The sequence below is a fragment of the Mastigoproctus giganteus genome, chromosome 7 (genome assembly GCF_048544385.1).
Source record: "Mastigoproctus giganteus isolate SK-2022 chromosome 7, ASM4854438v1, whole genome shotgun sequence".
NCBI lineage: Eukaryota > Metazoa > Arthropoda > Arachnida > Uropygi > Thelyphonidae > Mastigoproctus > Mastigoproctus giganteus.
This window is the reverse complement of record NC_143581.1, coordinates 39,134,383-39,150,441: the sequence shown is the minus strand read 5'-3', so window position 1 is coordinate 39,150,441 and position 16,059 is coordinate 39,134,383. Positions and strand designations below refer to the sequence as shown.

The window sequence follows — 16,059 nt, the reverse complement described above, 5'->3', positions numbered from 1 at the left end:
TTGAATTATCTACACAATATCAATATTATTGGTATCATTAATGAATATTAGAAACAGTAAGGGAGCAAGTGCCAAACCTCGTGGCCCTCCACTCACAACATTGGTCCACGAAGAGCAATGTCCATTTATAACTACTCTGTTGACCACCACTTACTCATCTGTTTATCCATAATGCCACATTATTCCGGTATATACAGTAATCATTCATGTGAAGTGTATCAAAAACTTTATTGATATTTAAGAAAGTGATGTCACTTATTCCTTTCCATTCAGTACTTTAGTGACAATCTCATAATTAGATTAGTCAGATTAATCATGATCTTTCCTTTACAAAGCTATGCTATGATTCCCTTATAATTCCATTCCTGTTCAAGCAATGTTACTTCAGTAACTAAGGACATTACAATCTTTCCTGCCACAGAAGTCCAACTGACAGGTCTATAGTTGCTTATTTCCTCCTTTGTACCAACTTTGTGAATAGGAGAGGAATTGCTGTTTCCTTCAATATAAAAGAATAGATGATATCAGCTCCTGATGGCTTGTTCCCTTTTAATTGTAATAGCTTTGCTTCTAGTCTCTTTTGATTTATTATAAAATCATTCATTTCCCAGTTAGCATTAGCTGGCTGCTATCCTCAACCTCAAAGACTTTCTAATTTGCAAATATGGTAAAATATTTATTCACTTTATCAGTAACTAATTCAGGATTATCAATACTGTCACCACAGGTATCAAGTGGATCGACGTGGTTGATTCCTTTGTGTTGCAGCAAAGAACATTCCTTACTACTGTTCTTTGCACTCTTGGATAAGGACTTTTCATAATTTATCTCAGCATGCCTAATCCCCTGAGTAACTTTGCTGCAGGTTAATTTATAGTTACTATAGGATTCAAGGGACCCTGATAATTTGTAATCATCCCATACACCTTCTCTGCCACTAAGGGTTCATCAGTTTTCATTTCATTCTTTAAAAAATAAAAATTGATTATCATAGTTTGTATCATGCCTATCAGTGTTAAAAAAACTGTGTTGTAACTTTCAAGTTACAACACAGTTTAATCAGACAATGATTAACAAATTTAACAAAGATTAATCTTTCGTGTTTTAATTTTAGATTCATTAACTAATTTTGTGACCTGAAAATCTCTCTCACCATAGTAAAAGTTGAATATTTTTGAAAAAATAAACTTAAATGTTTTTTTTTTTTTTTTTTTTTTTTTTTTTTTTTTTTCAGTTGGTCACTAACCTTTGTTTAATTTTTCAGTTGAAATGGACTGATCCTGATGAAGAAGGACTTGTAAACTATTTATGTGGAGACAATGGCTTTAAGTATGTTTTTAATTATTTTGATAACGAAAATATATACAATGATAACAAAATATTAGAAATTAGGTCTAGTAGCTTGTTGCTCCACTTTTCATGGTAATTATGACAATAATATGCAACATATGTGCCCACTGATTCGTGATCACTATATCTCTCGATTTAGATTCTGACTCCACACCATCAGCTAAAATACTGCTGCATTCAAAACAGATCACCCATTAACAAACCATTCCTAATAACTTCTGATTTGAGATTTTGGTATTTTATTGCAGTCCATTTGTATTCATTCCCACATTTGTGATTTTAATTACAAGTGGAGTGTTAGTGATATCCCACCTTTGGAAATAAATCAATTCTTCCAAATTATTATGGCAGAATTTATTTTTAAATAACTATATAACTGAAGTGTTCCGTATGGTATTTTTTCATATTAACAGTAGAGGCTTATAATGTGACTGCATGTGAGTTTTTCACTAATGTGTTCTGGTCAAATATAGATACACTAAAGCCAGTACTTTTTAAAAGTTTACTTAAAATTTTTTTAAAAATGTCCTTTGCTTAAGAAAGGACATTTTTAAATAGTGTATAGCAGGGGTGGCCAAAAAGTCAATTGCGATCTACCAGTTGACCGCGGCTTTAATTTCGGTCGATCACAACGAATTTTAAATATATATATATATATATATATATATATATATATATATATATATAAAAATAGATTAGTCAAAATCTAAATGTTATTAATTACAAATCGGTTGAACCATGTCACTATTCTTTTCGCCACTCAGCTGCTACGCTTGTCTAGTGAAAATTCTCGCAGTTACATTGTGGAGAGCGTAGTGCATGTGTCGAATAGTGGATGATTCTACAGATGTCAGTGATACGGCTCAATCGCTCGTTTTTATTTGTATGGCTTTCGATAATTCTGCCACTAGAGAAGAACTGCTGTGTATAGTTTTATCAAAAGAAAGAACTAAAGGTCTTGATATATTTAACGCATTCAAAATTTTATTGAAAAAATTAAATTACCACTATTTAAGCTTGTATCATTAGCAACAAATAGAGCTACAGCAATGATGGGATTAACGGATTCATCGCATTGTGTCAAAAGGTTGATGAATTTTTATATTTTTTGAGTTACCACTGTATCATCCAGAAAAAGATTAAATACCAAAGTCGTGAATTCCATCAGAGGACAATCTGATGTCCAATCTGATTGAAAAAATTAAATTACCACTATTTAAGCTTGTATCATTAGCAACAAATAGAGCTACAGCAATGATGGGATTAACGGATTCATCGCATTGTGCCAAAAGGATGATGAATTTCTAGATTTTTTGAGTTACCACTGTATCATCCACCGACAAGTGTTAGCCAGCAAAAGATTAAATACCAAAGTCGTGAATTCCATCAGAGGACAATCTCTTCAAAGGAGACTTTTCAAAATGCAACTCGATGAAAATGAATCAGATCTGATATTTCACACAGATATGAGGTGGCTGAGTCGGTGTAAGTTTATACAGAGATTTTGAAATTTGCTGAATGAAATTAAAAAAATTGTTGATCAAAGGGAGATGATTATCAGCAGTTACAAGATGTGGAATGGTTGTGTGATCTGGCTATTTTGACAGATTTTACCAAGAAATTAAAGTGATCTGAATTTGGAATTACAAGGAAAAAATGTGGATGATATTATTAGCAGTATTTCTGCATATAAATAACAATTTTTGGTAATGGCTAAGGATCTCAAAGGGAAAAAAATTCAAACTTTTCGCAAATATGCAAGATCATTTGCAAAAATATCCTAATTTTGAATTTAATAGTGAGAAATATGTTTCTGAAATTGAGAAAGTTGTGGATGATTTTGGAACCAGATTCAGTGATTTTAAAACAATTGAAGACATTGTTCAATATATTTCTTACCCGTTTAATGTCGACTTAGATACGAAACAAATTGCAGAAAATATCATTGAGATTTTTCACATGAAGAAAATATTATTGAAAATGAAATTACATTTCGAAAAGATATCTTCCTAAAAGCCAGATCATCAGAAAAAGACTTTTAGAAATATGTTTGCAGAAAAGTACTGAAATGTAAAAAAATGTAGTGAACTTTTAAATTCCTGTTTTGGTTCCACAGTATATCCCTGATTTTGAAAGCGTGGCAGATGACATGAAGACACAAACTTCACATAAATTAAAACTTTAAATATGTATGAATTTAAAAAAATAATTCTGAATTGTATTTAGTTTTAAAATTTATAAACATTTTTCAATATGTGCTGATTAACTTTTTTTAACCATGTGCAAAGAAATTCTTGAGATGGTAGATCGCGGCACATTTTGAAGGAAAAATGTAGATTGCATCACAGATTAAGTTGGCCACCCCTGGTGTATAGTGTAGTTTGACTAGCGGCACTAGAGGTTCCCCCCCCCAACTCTGCAATTGGTATTTTGAAACATATACAGTACCCTGAAAAGGCCAGATAGTATGAGTTAGTGTGTGTTTGTGAAGGGTTAGTATAGGTTGGATTGGTATGTTGTTCATCCGACCTCTTAGTCTAGGGGGCCTGTAGAAACCACCAGCTTTGGTATCCTCTGCAAACTTAGACATTAAGCTTGATATAGTTTCATCAATATCATTAATAGATACAGAAAACAACAATGGCCCCAGTAATGGACCCTGATGGATTCTACTGATAATATTGGTCCATGAAGAGCAGTGTCCATTAACCACTCTGTCTTTTCTCATTCAACCATTCCTTCTTCCATAGCATTAACTTGCCCTTAATGTCATAGTGCTCCAGTTTGAACAACAGTCTTTTGTATGCAACAATATCAAAAGTTTTCCGAAATCTAAGTGTAAGATGTTAAAATTATTTTTTACATTCAGTTCTTTTGTTACTGTGTCATAGTATGCAATCAGGTTGGTCAGACAAGGTCACTGCTTAACAAATCCATTCTGACTCCAATATAATTGCATTCCTGTCTAGGTGGTCTTGCATTACCTCTTTAAACATTTATTTTGACTTTAAACATTTTGTGACTCCATTTATTTTCCAGAGAACAGGAGTTAATCTAACAGGACTTTAATTACTCATTTCACCTTTTGATCCCACTTTGTGAATTTGGGGATACATTTGCATATCTCCAGTCCATAGGGAACTCGTCTGAATCCAAAGATGCTCTCATAATTATGGCCATGGGTTTACTTGCCTCCTTTGCTGCCACACTTAATATAACTGGATAATTTCCATCCACCCAAAGTGCCAGCAACAATTTCTCATCCACTTTCCTCTCAGTTATCACAAAATCATTTAGATTAGATCTCTGTTATTAGAGCTTGATAAACTTCTACCATCCCCTTCCCTAAAGAATTTCTCGTGTGTAGATGTAAAATACCTATTCAGTTTGTCAGCAACCTGAGTAGGATCATCAACAGTTAAACCATCGACATTAAGAGGACCAGTGTGGTTCAACTCCTTCCTTCTACTGTTAATATAAGTAGTTTTTGCTGCTTTTCTTTGCATTCTTTGCCAGAGACTTCTTGCAATTATACCTTAGCTTGCCTAACCTCCTTTATAACTTCATTACAGACTAGTGTTTATCTGTCATAGGCTTCTGCGTATCATCTGATAATTTTTATGCATCCCATGCATTTTTCTTCTTTACCACAAGCCTCATCAGTTCATATAACAGCCATTTAGGTCTAAGCCTTGAACATATTTTTGTTCAAGACTTAGACATAAATAGCTAATTTTGTTTATGAAATTCCTAGTATCTTTTACAATTACTATTCTGAATGCTTCCCATTTAGAATTTGCTGTTGCTGACATCATCAGTTGGTCCCACTGTATAGAATTTAAAAATTGTCCAAGACCACTGTAGAAACCCTTATGAAAGCAAAAACTCTTCCCTTTACCTTTGACAGTAGTTACACTCCCACTTAAAAGTTTGGAATCACAGCGTATGACAGTAGTTTTTGCTAATTTTTTTGAAATTAGTTCTGACAATGTAAGGTTTATTATAAAAAACAGTGCAGTACAAAGTATTTTAAGATTTTTTATTTAGCATTGAAAAATTTACAACAAAAAAAAATTGAAATTATTAATATTAATAATTTCATCAAAATGATGATTTTTCATCAAAATATCTCCATGAGATTTTATCACATACACAGACATAGCATTCTAGCAGTTAATTTTATAATAGTACCTTGACTAACATTATTCCCAGCAATCTCCAAGGTATTTCATAAATTTTGTGAACATAGACAGACTTCACAGACGTGATGGTATGATCCCATAAAAACTCTTTTGGCTATAAGTCGTGATTGGAATGGCCACAGCATACTTTGCAATATCACTTTCTGTTTTCTAGTTGCTGTAAAAAGTCACTGCACAACTTAGAGCTGCACTTCAAGTCATTATTTTGAATTTAAAATTTCTTCCACAAAGTCAAAGTCCAGAGGATATTGCATTATTTTCAAGAATGTTTTCATAACCTTGTTTTCTTAAAATTCTTTTAATTCTGACGATGTTACCCACTCCAGAAAAATGAAAGCATTACCCCAGATCTTGGTGGAACCACCTCTGCTTGACTGTAGGCCAGGCCTTCTTAAACTATGGGTCGCGACCCCATTTGGGGTCGCGTAGCAAAATTCTGGGGTCGCGAGAGATTTTAATGTCAAATATTTAAATACACGATTTTATAACATCTAGATGTGTATTTGTGCAGAGTCACACTCACACACCTGCACACAAACAAAGGGAGGAATGCGCGCGCACACGTGCAGCGAGACTATGATTCAATAACACTGACTGTAATGTGAACTAGTGTAGTATTGACGCTCTTCTAGTGTAGTCAATTGTCAGTGTTCCGCCGTAACGAGATTTTAGTTTTTTTTATTTATTCGGTAATTAATAAATCAATTATTATATGCAATATGTTATTTTTATATATTTATTGTATTTTAGGATCAAAATAATTTTTGGCCATGGATAAATGGCTGAACTTAAATAAGAATAGCAATGACGCAGATAATAATGCTACAGACTCTTCTCAGGCAGGACAAAATATTGAAAAACAGGCATCTTATGTGCGAAAAAGAAAATATGATGAGTCTTTTCCTCAATTTGGCTTTACATTTCAAAATTGTAAGGGTAATGAACAACCTCCTTTGATCTGTAATGAATTATTGGCTCCGGAGAGTATGAAACCATCAAAATTAAAAAGACATCTTGAATCAAAGCATGTTTCGTATGTCAATAAACCAAAAGAATATTTTGAAAGACTGTATAAATCTTTAAATAAAGAAAAAAAATCCTTTGAAAAATTTATAACCGTTAGTGAAAAATGTTTACTAGCGTCATATGAAGTTTCATACTGTATTGCTAAAAATAAAAAGCCGTTCACCATTGGAGAAGATCTTGTATTACCTGCTGCTATTAAAATGGTAGAAATACTACATGGAAGTAAATATGGCGATGATATTCGAAAAATTCCTTTGTCGAACGACACTGTCTCGAATAGAATTTCTGATATTAACAAGGACCAATTAGTGCAACTTATTACAAGAATTAAAGAAAGCCCAAAATTTTCAATTCAGTTGGACGAAACAACTGATATTACTAAATTGGCTCAGTTGTTAGTATATGTCAGGTACGTTTATAAAGAAAGCGTGGAGGAAGAATTGTTATTTTGTCGTCCTATGGAAGACCATACTACAGGGAAAGACATATATTGTAAAGTTGACGAATTTTTAAAAACTGAAGGTTTAGAATGGAAAAATTGCTGTGGAATATGCACAGATGGTGCAAGAGCGATGACCGGCAAAAATTTTGGTTTTAAATCATTTTTTCAAGCTGCTCATTATGATCATATAACTTTTACTCACTGCCTTATTCACCGAGAGGCCCTTGCAGCAAAAAAATTAGCACCAGAATTGAACGATGTGCTTCAGGATGCTGTTAAGATTATAAATTTTATTAAGAGTCATGCCCTTAACAGCCGCTTATTTTCAAATCTCTGTAAGGATACGGATTCCAACTACACAACTTTATTATTACATGCAGAAGTAAGATGGTTGTCAAGAGGTCAAAGTTTAAGAAGATTATTGCTATTAAAGGACGAGATCGAAATATTTTTAACCGAACGAAAATGTGAACTTGCTGCTTTTTTTTCAAAATGACTTATGGCTATCCAAGCTGTGTTATTTGTCAGATATTTTTGCAAAATTAAACGATCTCAACTTGTCTCTCCAAGGAAAAAATTGCGATATATTTACTTCGAATGATAAAATTGAAAGTTTTATCAAAAAGATCAACATTTGGAAAAGTAGGGTAGAAAAAAATTTGTTCGAAATGTTTTCCAGTGTCGACAATTTTATAATCGAGAAAATTCATTGTAAAACTTTTATTGCAAAAATTATTGTAGATCACTTAAAAGTGCTAGAAACACAGTTCCGTACATATTTTATATTAAATATTGATTTCCAAAAAATAGTTTGGATTCAAAAGCCGTTTTGGATTGGCTTAAGTGAGATTGATCACCTGCCACTTAAAGCTCAAGAGGAATTTGCTGAGCTTTCGAGTGACTCAAACTTAAAACTACAATTTCAAAAAAAGTCCTTGACTGAATTCTGGATCGGAACTAGAACTGAATTTCCCACAATCGCTGATATGGCGTTAAATGTACTTCTGCCATTCAACACCACATATTTATGTGAAGTTACTTTCTCAGCTTTAACACATATTAAATCCCAGTATCGTTCAGCGCTAAAAAATGTTGAAGAGGTCTTATGTCCAGCAGTGTCAAACATTCCACCAAGATTTAATTTGTTATGCAATAAAAAATAGGCACATCCATCTCATTAAATTTTTTACTTTAATTTTAATTTAATACTTACCACTCAACGACTGCGTTCGAATATATTCGAGCGAACTAAGATGGTCAGAATCCCCTTTTATTTATGTTATTGCAAAAAATGCAATTTTGATGAAAAATAGGGCATATAATTTTTGTAACTATAATAAATACAATTTTACAATTTTTTGTGCAATTTTTAATTTTAGATTTTTGTATGTTTCAAAACGAATTCTAAAACTATATATTTTCATATGTATGTGTATATTGTTACCTAATAAATAAATCATCAAAAAATATTAATTTATCTTTCTTTTATATTTATATTGGGTCGCCAAGAAACTCGCAATCATAAATGGGGTCGTGAATGAAAAAAGTTTAAGAAGCCCTGCTGTAGGCACTAAACAATGTGGCACCATTTTTTTCTTCAGTTAATCGGTTCACATAAACTACATTGGATCTAAAATTTCAGATTTGAATTCATTCATCCACAGTACATTTTTACACTCTTCAATTTTTCAATGTTGATGGCTCAGCCCAAGCCAACTGTTTCTTTTGATTTTCTGGTTTTAATAAGAGTTTTCGGACTGCTATATGATCATGAAGTCCTTTTGTTTAAGATGAAGTTTTACAGTGGATATAGACAAGAGTTTCTCTGTCGCTATTGAACTCAGCTCAGATTTCAGGTGCAGTTAGTTGTTGATTGCATTTAGATTTAAAATTGTTATAAATTTCGTATCTTGTGCTTCTGGTGTTAAGTGCAGTTGTCCCATTTGTGGTTTGTCCTTTAAAATGCAGTCACCTTGAATCTTTAAATAGTAATTTATAATCCTTTAAATGAAACTTGTAGTTTTTTTGTGAATACTTTTTGCGGAATAACTTTCTTTATACAGAGTTATGACAGCATTTCTTTTTTCAACACTCAGTTCCTTGATTGATTGGTGTTTGATTTTATAAGTTGCAGCTCTTACTCTTTGATTTATAATAAAACAATACTCCCACTTGCTAGAATCATCTACCACATTCAGGAAGAAATCTTCTGCCACATTCAGAAATTGCACCTTTCTGAAATATTTTAGAAATTCCTTAAATAATTCTTAAATATTATTTAAGTTTTTTGATTCTTATACATAATAGAAAATATTTTAATAAAAATTCTTAAACAAGTTGGTCCTATTTTAATAAAAAAACTTTGAAAAGTAAGAAAAATTAAATGTAATTCCACACTTTTAGTTGGGAGTATATGTCTAAATATCACACCAGTGGGTCTTTTACCTGCAGATTCTTAATGCATGAAGAACTGCTGATGATAACCAAATCAAGAGTATCCTCTTGATCTGGTTATCATCAGCAGTCTCCTCTTATTGCCTCTCTAGCATGCTGTTAGAGAGGCAACAAGAGGAAACAGTCATCCAATAAATCCACAAAAGCCTTGCTAGTGTGGGAGTGACCAACCCACAAGTTCCAAACAATATCTTGAAAGTTAAAATCACCCATTATAAGACATTCTGATATACTGGCCCACTCTGTTGTTTGTTTTACCTATCAGAGTCATTAGACGTATAGTATACCCCTATTCTAATTTTCATTTTCCCAGTTCTTATGTCACACCAAACTGACTCAACATTGTTGAGTCAGTTTGGTGTGGCCACCACAACACTGGCCACCCATGTCAATTGGATTGGTCCTTAGGTTTTTGTGCTTCTTAACAAACAGCACAATTTTTCCCTTCCCCACAGTCTTTCCTTTCTGTATACATTGTTCTCCCCATATTCAAATTCTGCATCCCTTATGTCTGAGTGACACCACCATGTCCCGATATCCCTACAATGTCTGCATTTGATGACTCGTCAAATTTATTTACAATTCTCCTAACATTAGTGTATATGCAAGTATACATGCATCTATTCTTACTCTTAGTTACATTAACAAAGCCCACATCTTTACTTGTTCCATGATGACCCAAAACAGGGCACAAAATCCCTGACACCTTGCTTTCCACACTGCTGCATGTTACAATAGCAGTGCAAAAGTCACTTTCACCTCTACCTGCAGCTCTACTATTAGCCTACGTATCCCCCCCCCCAAACTAGCAGTTTTCCATTCCACCAATCAGCAAATATTCTTGCACCCCTTCTATTTAAGTGTATCTCATCTCTAAAAAGTCTCTCCTGTTAACAAGCACAGACCAAAGAGAAAAATTTTACCGCATGAGCTTTGCACAGTCTCTCCAGAGCCAAATTGATTGACAAGGCCCACTATATGTGCTACCTCCTGTTGTGTCTGGGCAGAATTACTTAACAAGGAGGGCAGAATTGCCCTGAAAGTCCTCAGATCTCCTTCTCTTAATATCATTATTGCTGTGTGTACAACAATATCACCTTTTGTGCCCCTAAAAGATGATATCTGCTCTACAACATCATCTACTTTTTGTCCCTGGCAAAAATATATTTCCTGTGGGAATATATATTTCCAATATATATTCTGCCTTGGGGATTGCCACTGTGTTGGCTGATGTGCAAATATAAGCTCTGCTGTTGAGTTGGGCATCTGAGAGCTTGATGAGCTCCCACTTTAATTCCTTCAAAGACACCCACCTTATATTTTTAAGCTCTCATAAATGACCATCAGAATGCTGAGTTCACACCTAATTTCTTTGCACTGAACACACACACAAAGACTTTCCTTTCTGTATACATTGTTTATGTATACAGAAAGGAAATATCATCTATAGCATGTCCCATTCCAGATATATCCACAAACATCACACAAGTACCACATTTTGTAAGGCCATGATCAGTGGTGAGCTATAGTGGGCTCACAAGAGCCCATTCTTATTTTTTTTTTGAAAATTTGCAAGCCCATTGTTGAGATGATCATTTATTTTACAAATGAAATCTTGAATGCAATTATTGAGTATCCAGAGCCAAAACTACCGTGGGGCAATTGGGGCTCCATTCCTAGCATTTTAATGGTGCAATTGATCGGTTATGTATTTTAAAATTGCTTCATTTTTGATTTAATTACAGTCGGACCTCTGTTTAACAAACTTCTTTATAGCAAATTTTTTTGATTTCCCCTTGGTAATTACAAAATAGTTTCCGTTGAACAAAGAAAATTTCCATGTAACGAATGGATTAGGAGAGACAACTCTGTATGCATTGTTCTCACCTCTGGCCTTTAGGCAATTTACGTAATTAGAAAGTGCGAATTAAGGGTGACGGGGATTACCATTTCACCGTATTAGTGGTGTCCATAAAACCTATGCAGTCACATAGCGAGAAGTCGCGCTCGTCAATCTGCTTTCCATAGCCAGTCAGAGGATTAAGAAGATTCCCGATACGGATGATAGCCTCTGGTCAACCTGTGTTATGTTCAGAGTTCCCCTTTACTCTGACAAACGGGCATATGTTTTTCAGAGAAGTGAGTGATCCATGCCTTCCAGTAAATTTCTCCTATGTTTAATTGGTCACAATATCTGAATATTCGTGTGATTCCAACATTTTGCAAAGTATTCAAACAACTAGTGACAGTAGCAACGTAGAGGGGGGGATTGAGGCAACTAAGATATTATATAAACTTTACGAAGATGAAATGTTGGCAGATTTTGAAACTTTGTCGAGCCTTCCACTGTGTAGAAAATGTTCTAAAATATAATGGCATACAGGCACTAATTTAAAAAAAAAACTGTAGTACCAATCTCCAAAAAACTAGGGCGAATTAAGAATGATTGCTAAAGAACTTGATGTGGAAACTATAAAGATCAGTCGTGTGTTCGGGTCACGATGGGCAGCTTGTAGCTTGCAGATGGCAATTGTGGGTTGGAGGAATTATCCCATTTTGTGCAAACATTTTGAATCAGAAGTTAAATATTCCAGATTATTAAATCAACTTTTAAATTTGGAATTTCTTAAAATTTAGCACTAATGATCGACATCCTGCAGGAGCTCTCTTACCATTCAGAAGCTTTACAGAATCACAATGGTAAAAGCATATAAATTAATAATTCGAACTATCAGTGCTATTGCTAATTTGAAAAATTCTGAAGGAAATGATGACGCTAAAATTGAGGGCATGTTGAAGTGGAAAGAATTTGAAGGAATCAAAATTGAAAGTAAAAAAATTACCTCGTGACAAGTTATTAAATGCATTGTTCTATCCTTAAAGGATAAGTTATTAATTCAACAGTGTGAATCGCCGCCTCCGTAGCCAGGAGCAGAGCAGCAGTGCGTAGCACACGCTTCTTGATTAGACCTCGGTTCAAGCCCGTGACCACCAAATACAGAGGATGCAGAAAGGTCAGGGAATGACCACCACATATCCAAGAGCAATATGGTCTTAGTTGCTAATGCTCCTAAAAACCAAATAACAAACAACAAACAAGCAACAGAGTGATTTTAAATTAAATAAAGTAAATGACGATACCATTGAAAGAAATTTTAAAGATGTGCTTCCCGAAATCGTGGAATGTAAAAGAACTTTCAGCTCGGTGGCAAGATGGTGAAAACCGAATCAGAAATTTGTTTTCTGATAAAATATGAAATAAAAATTAATTATTTTAGAGATTTTGTCAAAGACAAAAATTAAAATTATATTTAAAATCAAGTGAAAATCTCTTTTCAATTAAGAAAGCCAGAAATATCTTTGAAACCATTGCAATTAGCTGTGCTGAAGCTGAGTGAGCTTTCAGCATAAAGAATAATATTGTGACAGTTAAACACGTTGCAGATTATGATGACCATACATCTAAATGGAAAACCATTGCTTCGATTTGATCTGGATCGTTACGTCAAATCATTCCTCTGTAATCATCGTTCAGCTATTGAGCAAAGCAGATCGACATAAAATATTAATAAAGAGTAAAACTGGCAATTTTTAGAATAAATTTTTCTTGAATATTTGGAAAATAATTTTTTTTCGTGTAATCTGCGAACTTTTTTTTTTTTTTTTTTTTTTTTTTTGTGTACTTTTTCTAGAAAGCTTGTTTTTTTTTTACGTAATATTTGTTTTTATATTGTGGAATGTTTTGTGATAGTTAATATGGGAAATATTTCGTGTTATTTTTTATTCACAATATTAAAATTTTATCATCAAAAAAATGTATCCATTATATTTCCCTAGTTTAAAAAAAAGACAAATAAAAAAGTTGCGTGTGTGCCAAGCACGTGCAGTAGACGGTTTATGCAAAACATCCTTCACATTTCTTTTAGGTATTTTGATTTGTATATATCGATTACGAAATAAAAGAGCTTTTTTATTGTAAATATTTTATTGATCATTCACAGATTTTCATAATTTCTAGAAGACAAGATACAATGGATTTATGATAACTAAAGTAAGAGATGTATACTTGCGAGTCCAACATATCTAAATATCTCTGTAAGATAGCACCGATTGATGTACCGATCTTGTAGTTGAAGCAACATATGCAGCTATTAGGGGCACCTAACAATGGAATGTAACGAAAATGCGAGACGAAAAAAGAAATTGTTGAAAAATATTTGTATTCTTGCATGATTATGACGTCATACTATTCAAAAATTCTAAAAATTTAGAACTCCAGACATTGTTGTATCCAGTTATCATCGTAAGGCGAGGCATGATGAACAGGTTTTTATGTTTTTTTTTTATTTTTTTATATAGACCTAGGAACGTTTTACCCATTCACTTATACGCATGGTTAAGGGGCTAATAAGCCGCATCTGTCCACCCCCTAAATTCGCCCCTGACTCGATATCATACCGGTCACGAAAAATGCATCATTTTCCTCGCGGATGATGTCACTTCTGTGACCGATAAGATTTACTGGCTAGAAAGTCGGAAAAACTATGAGCCCATTGTTAAAATATTCGCAGCTCACCACTGGCCATGATTCGTAGGAGAATTGCCCCCTTCAATTTTTCCTCAAACCACCCCACTACTGGTCTCTGAGTCCATTGCTTTGCTGCTCTAGTTGGAGGCATGATTTCTTTTTAAATTCAATTTTGAGAAATCATACTAAACTAATAGATACCTAAATTCAATAATACATATTATTCAATCTAGTTTAAGTTATGCTATACAGTTACATTTGTTGAGTTTTAAATTTCTTACTTTCATAATTCATTCCAAAAGGACAAACTATCCATCAGACATTTTACCTTCAATTTTTGAGGGTAAAACGGATCTTGCATCATTACAATGTACCTGCTCATGCTGCATTATCAGTTAGACAATTTCTGATGTAAAAAAAGGATCCTTCAGAAGGAACATCCTCCCCTGCTCCTGATTTGCTCCATCTAAGTATCAACTTCTTTCTAAGTATCAAAGAAAATTTAACTGAAAGAGGCACACTTAGATCTTTGGATTAAGTCCATTAGCAAATGTTGAGGCATTGAAATCAGTATTAGAAAATGAGTTCCATAAATGCCTTCTATCATGGTAGAAGAAAATAGCTTCATATTGAACTGCTCGGGGAACAACTTTGAAGGCAACAAAAGCAAATACAGCAATACCTCGCTTAGCACGGCTTCAAACAGCACGGGTTTGACTATAACACTGCTTTCAATTAAGTGTAAGTCAAAAATTTACTGTACATATTAAAACTCATTCAATAGCCTAGACATACTCTACATATATGCTGTGTTGTTGTAGCCTACAGCATACATATATGCTGCGGTGCCAACTCTATTGTCTCACATGCACATGTGCCAATAGCTTACCTCAGGCAGTCAGCAGCAACGTGCAACAGTGTTCAGTATTCTTAATTCCATCCTGACGAGATGACGTGATAGCTTTTCAAACTTTTCATTTCACAATTTATTTTTTTATCCTTTAAACGTGATTGAAAATATATCTGCATCTTGGCTAGAAATCACTGCCAACAACATTTGTTCTGTTTGGCAGCATGTTTTGCCCCATTTGGCAAGTGATTTCATTGGTTTTGAATTGCAAGTTCAGACAATTGCTTAAGGCATTGTGAAGATTGGAAAAGACTTGGGATTCAAAAGTTTGGATGCTGCCAATGTATGTGACTGCACTGACTCGTGTGCAAATGACTTAGATGATGCAACTCTCCTTGAAATTGACGAGCAACCCGCATATGAAGAGGAAAACAATTCTGAATTGGAGAAGGTTTTTCAGGGGTTTGCGAGGCGATTATGATTATAATGGCCTGCGAGGCGATTATGAATGGAAATCCAAATGAATGTAGCATCAAGATACAGCAAATTTTACAAGATGGGATTTCATGCTACAAAGACTTGGATGCCAAGAAAAAGAGACGATTTCACCAGACTTCATTATTGAAATATCTAAATAAACAATAAAGCTTTTTTCTCATCTCTCATAAAATTTTTGCAATTTTTTTTTTATTTCAAATCCTTTTAATTAGCTATCAAGTGCAAATTGTTTATAGATTTATTATAATTTTTTTTATAGAGTGTTTCTCTGGTATGCATTCAGTTAAAACCCTTTATAATTATATCTCAATCAGCACGGTTTCATATAACACGGAACAGTTTCGTTACCAATTATCAGCAGTGCAATGCGGAGTATTGCTGTACAATGAAGCTCAAAAGTTCAGAATTTTTAAAGTTCTCACACCATTTCCTAGGCTGTACATTATTGTTACTATGTATATGCAATATATAAAATCATTCATTTTGCAAAGCATTTACTACTAATTAGCATTAGTAGAGGCATGCGATGCAAGAAAGCAAGCTAATGCAGCATCAGCCAAAAAAAAAACATCCCATTTCACCCCTCCATTCGTTCCAAATGCCTGTCCAGCTCATCCTTAAATTTATTTAGGCTATCAACTTCCACAACGTAAGATGGAAGTCTGTTCCACCAATCATCTACCCGCTGGCTAAAGGCAAATTTTCACAC

General features: G+C 33.8%; 1 protein-coding gene across 3 annotated transcripts in view; it reads left to right on the top strand.

The window, feature by feature from the left end:
• Fen1 (Flap structure-specific endonuclease 1) overlaps nucleotides 1-16,059 on the top strand; it is a 182,793-nt gene that overhangs the window by 139,359 nt on the left and 27,375 nt on the right. For all 3 annotated transcript variants that reach the window (XM_090376844.1, XM_090376843.1, XM_090376845.1), the window contains exon 10: nucleotides 1,265-1,329. In XM_090376844.1, the coding sequence (XP_090232970.1) occupies nucleotides 1,265-1,329 (65 nt within the window). The remainder of the gene's footprint in view (nucleotides 1-1,264; nucleotides 1,330-16,059) is intronic.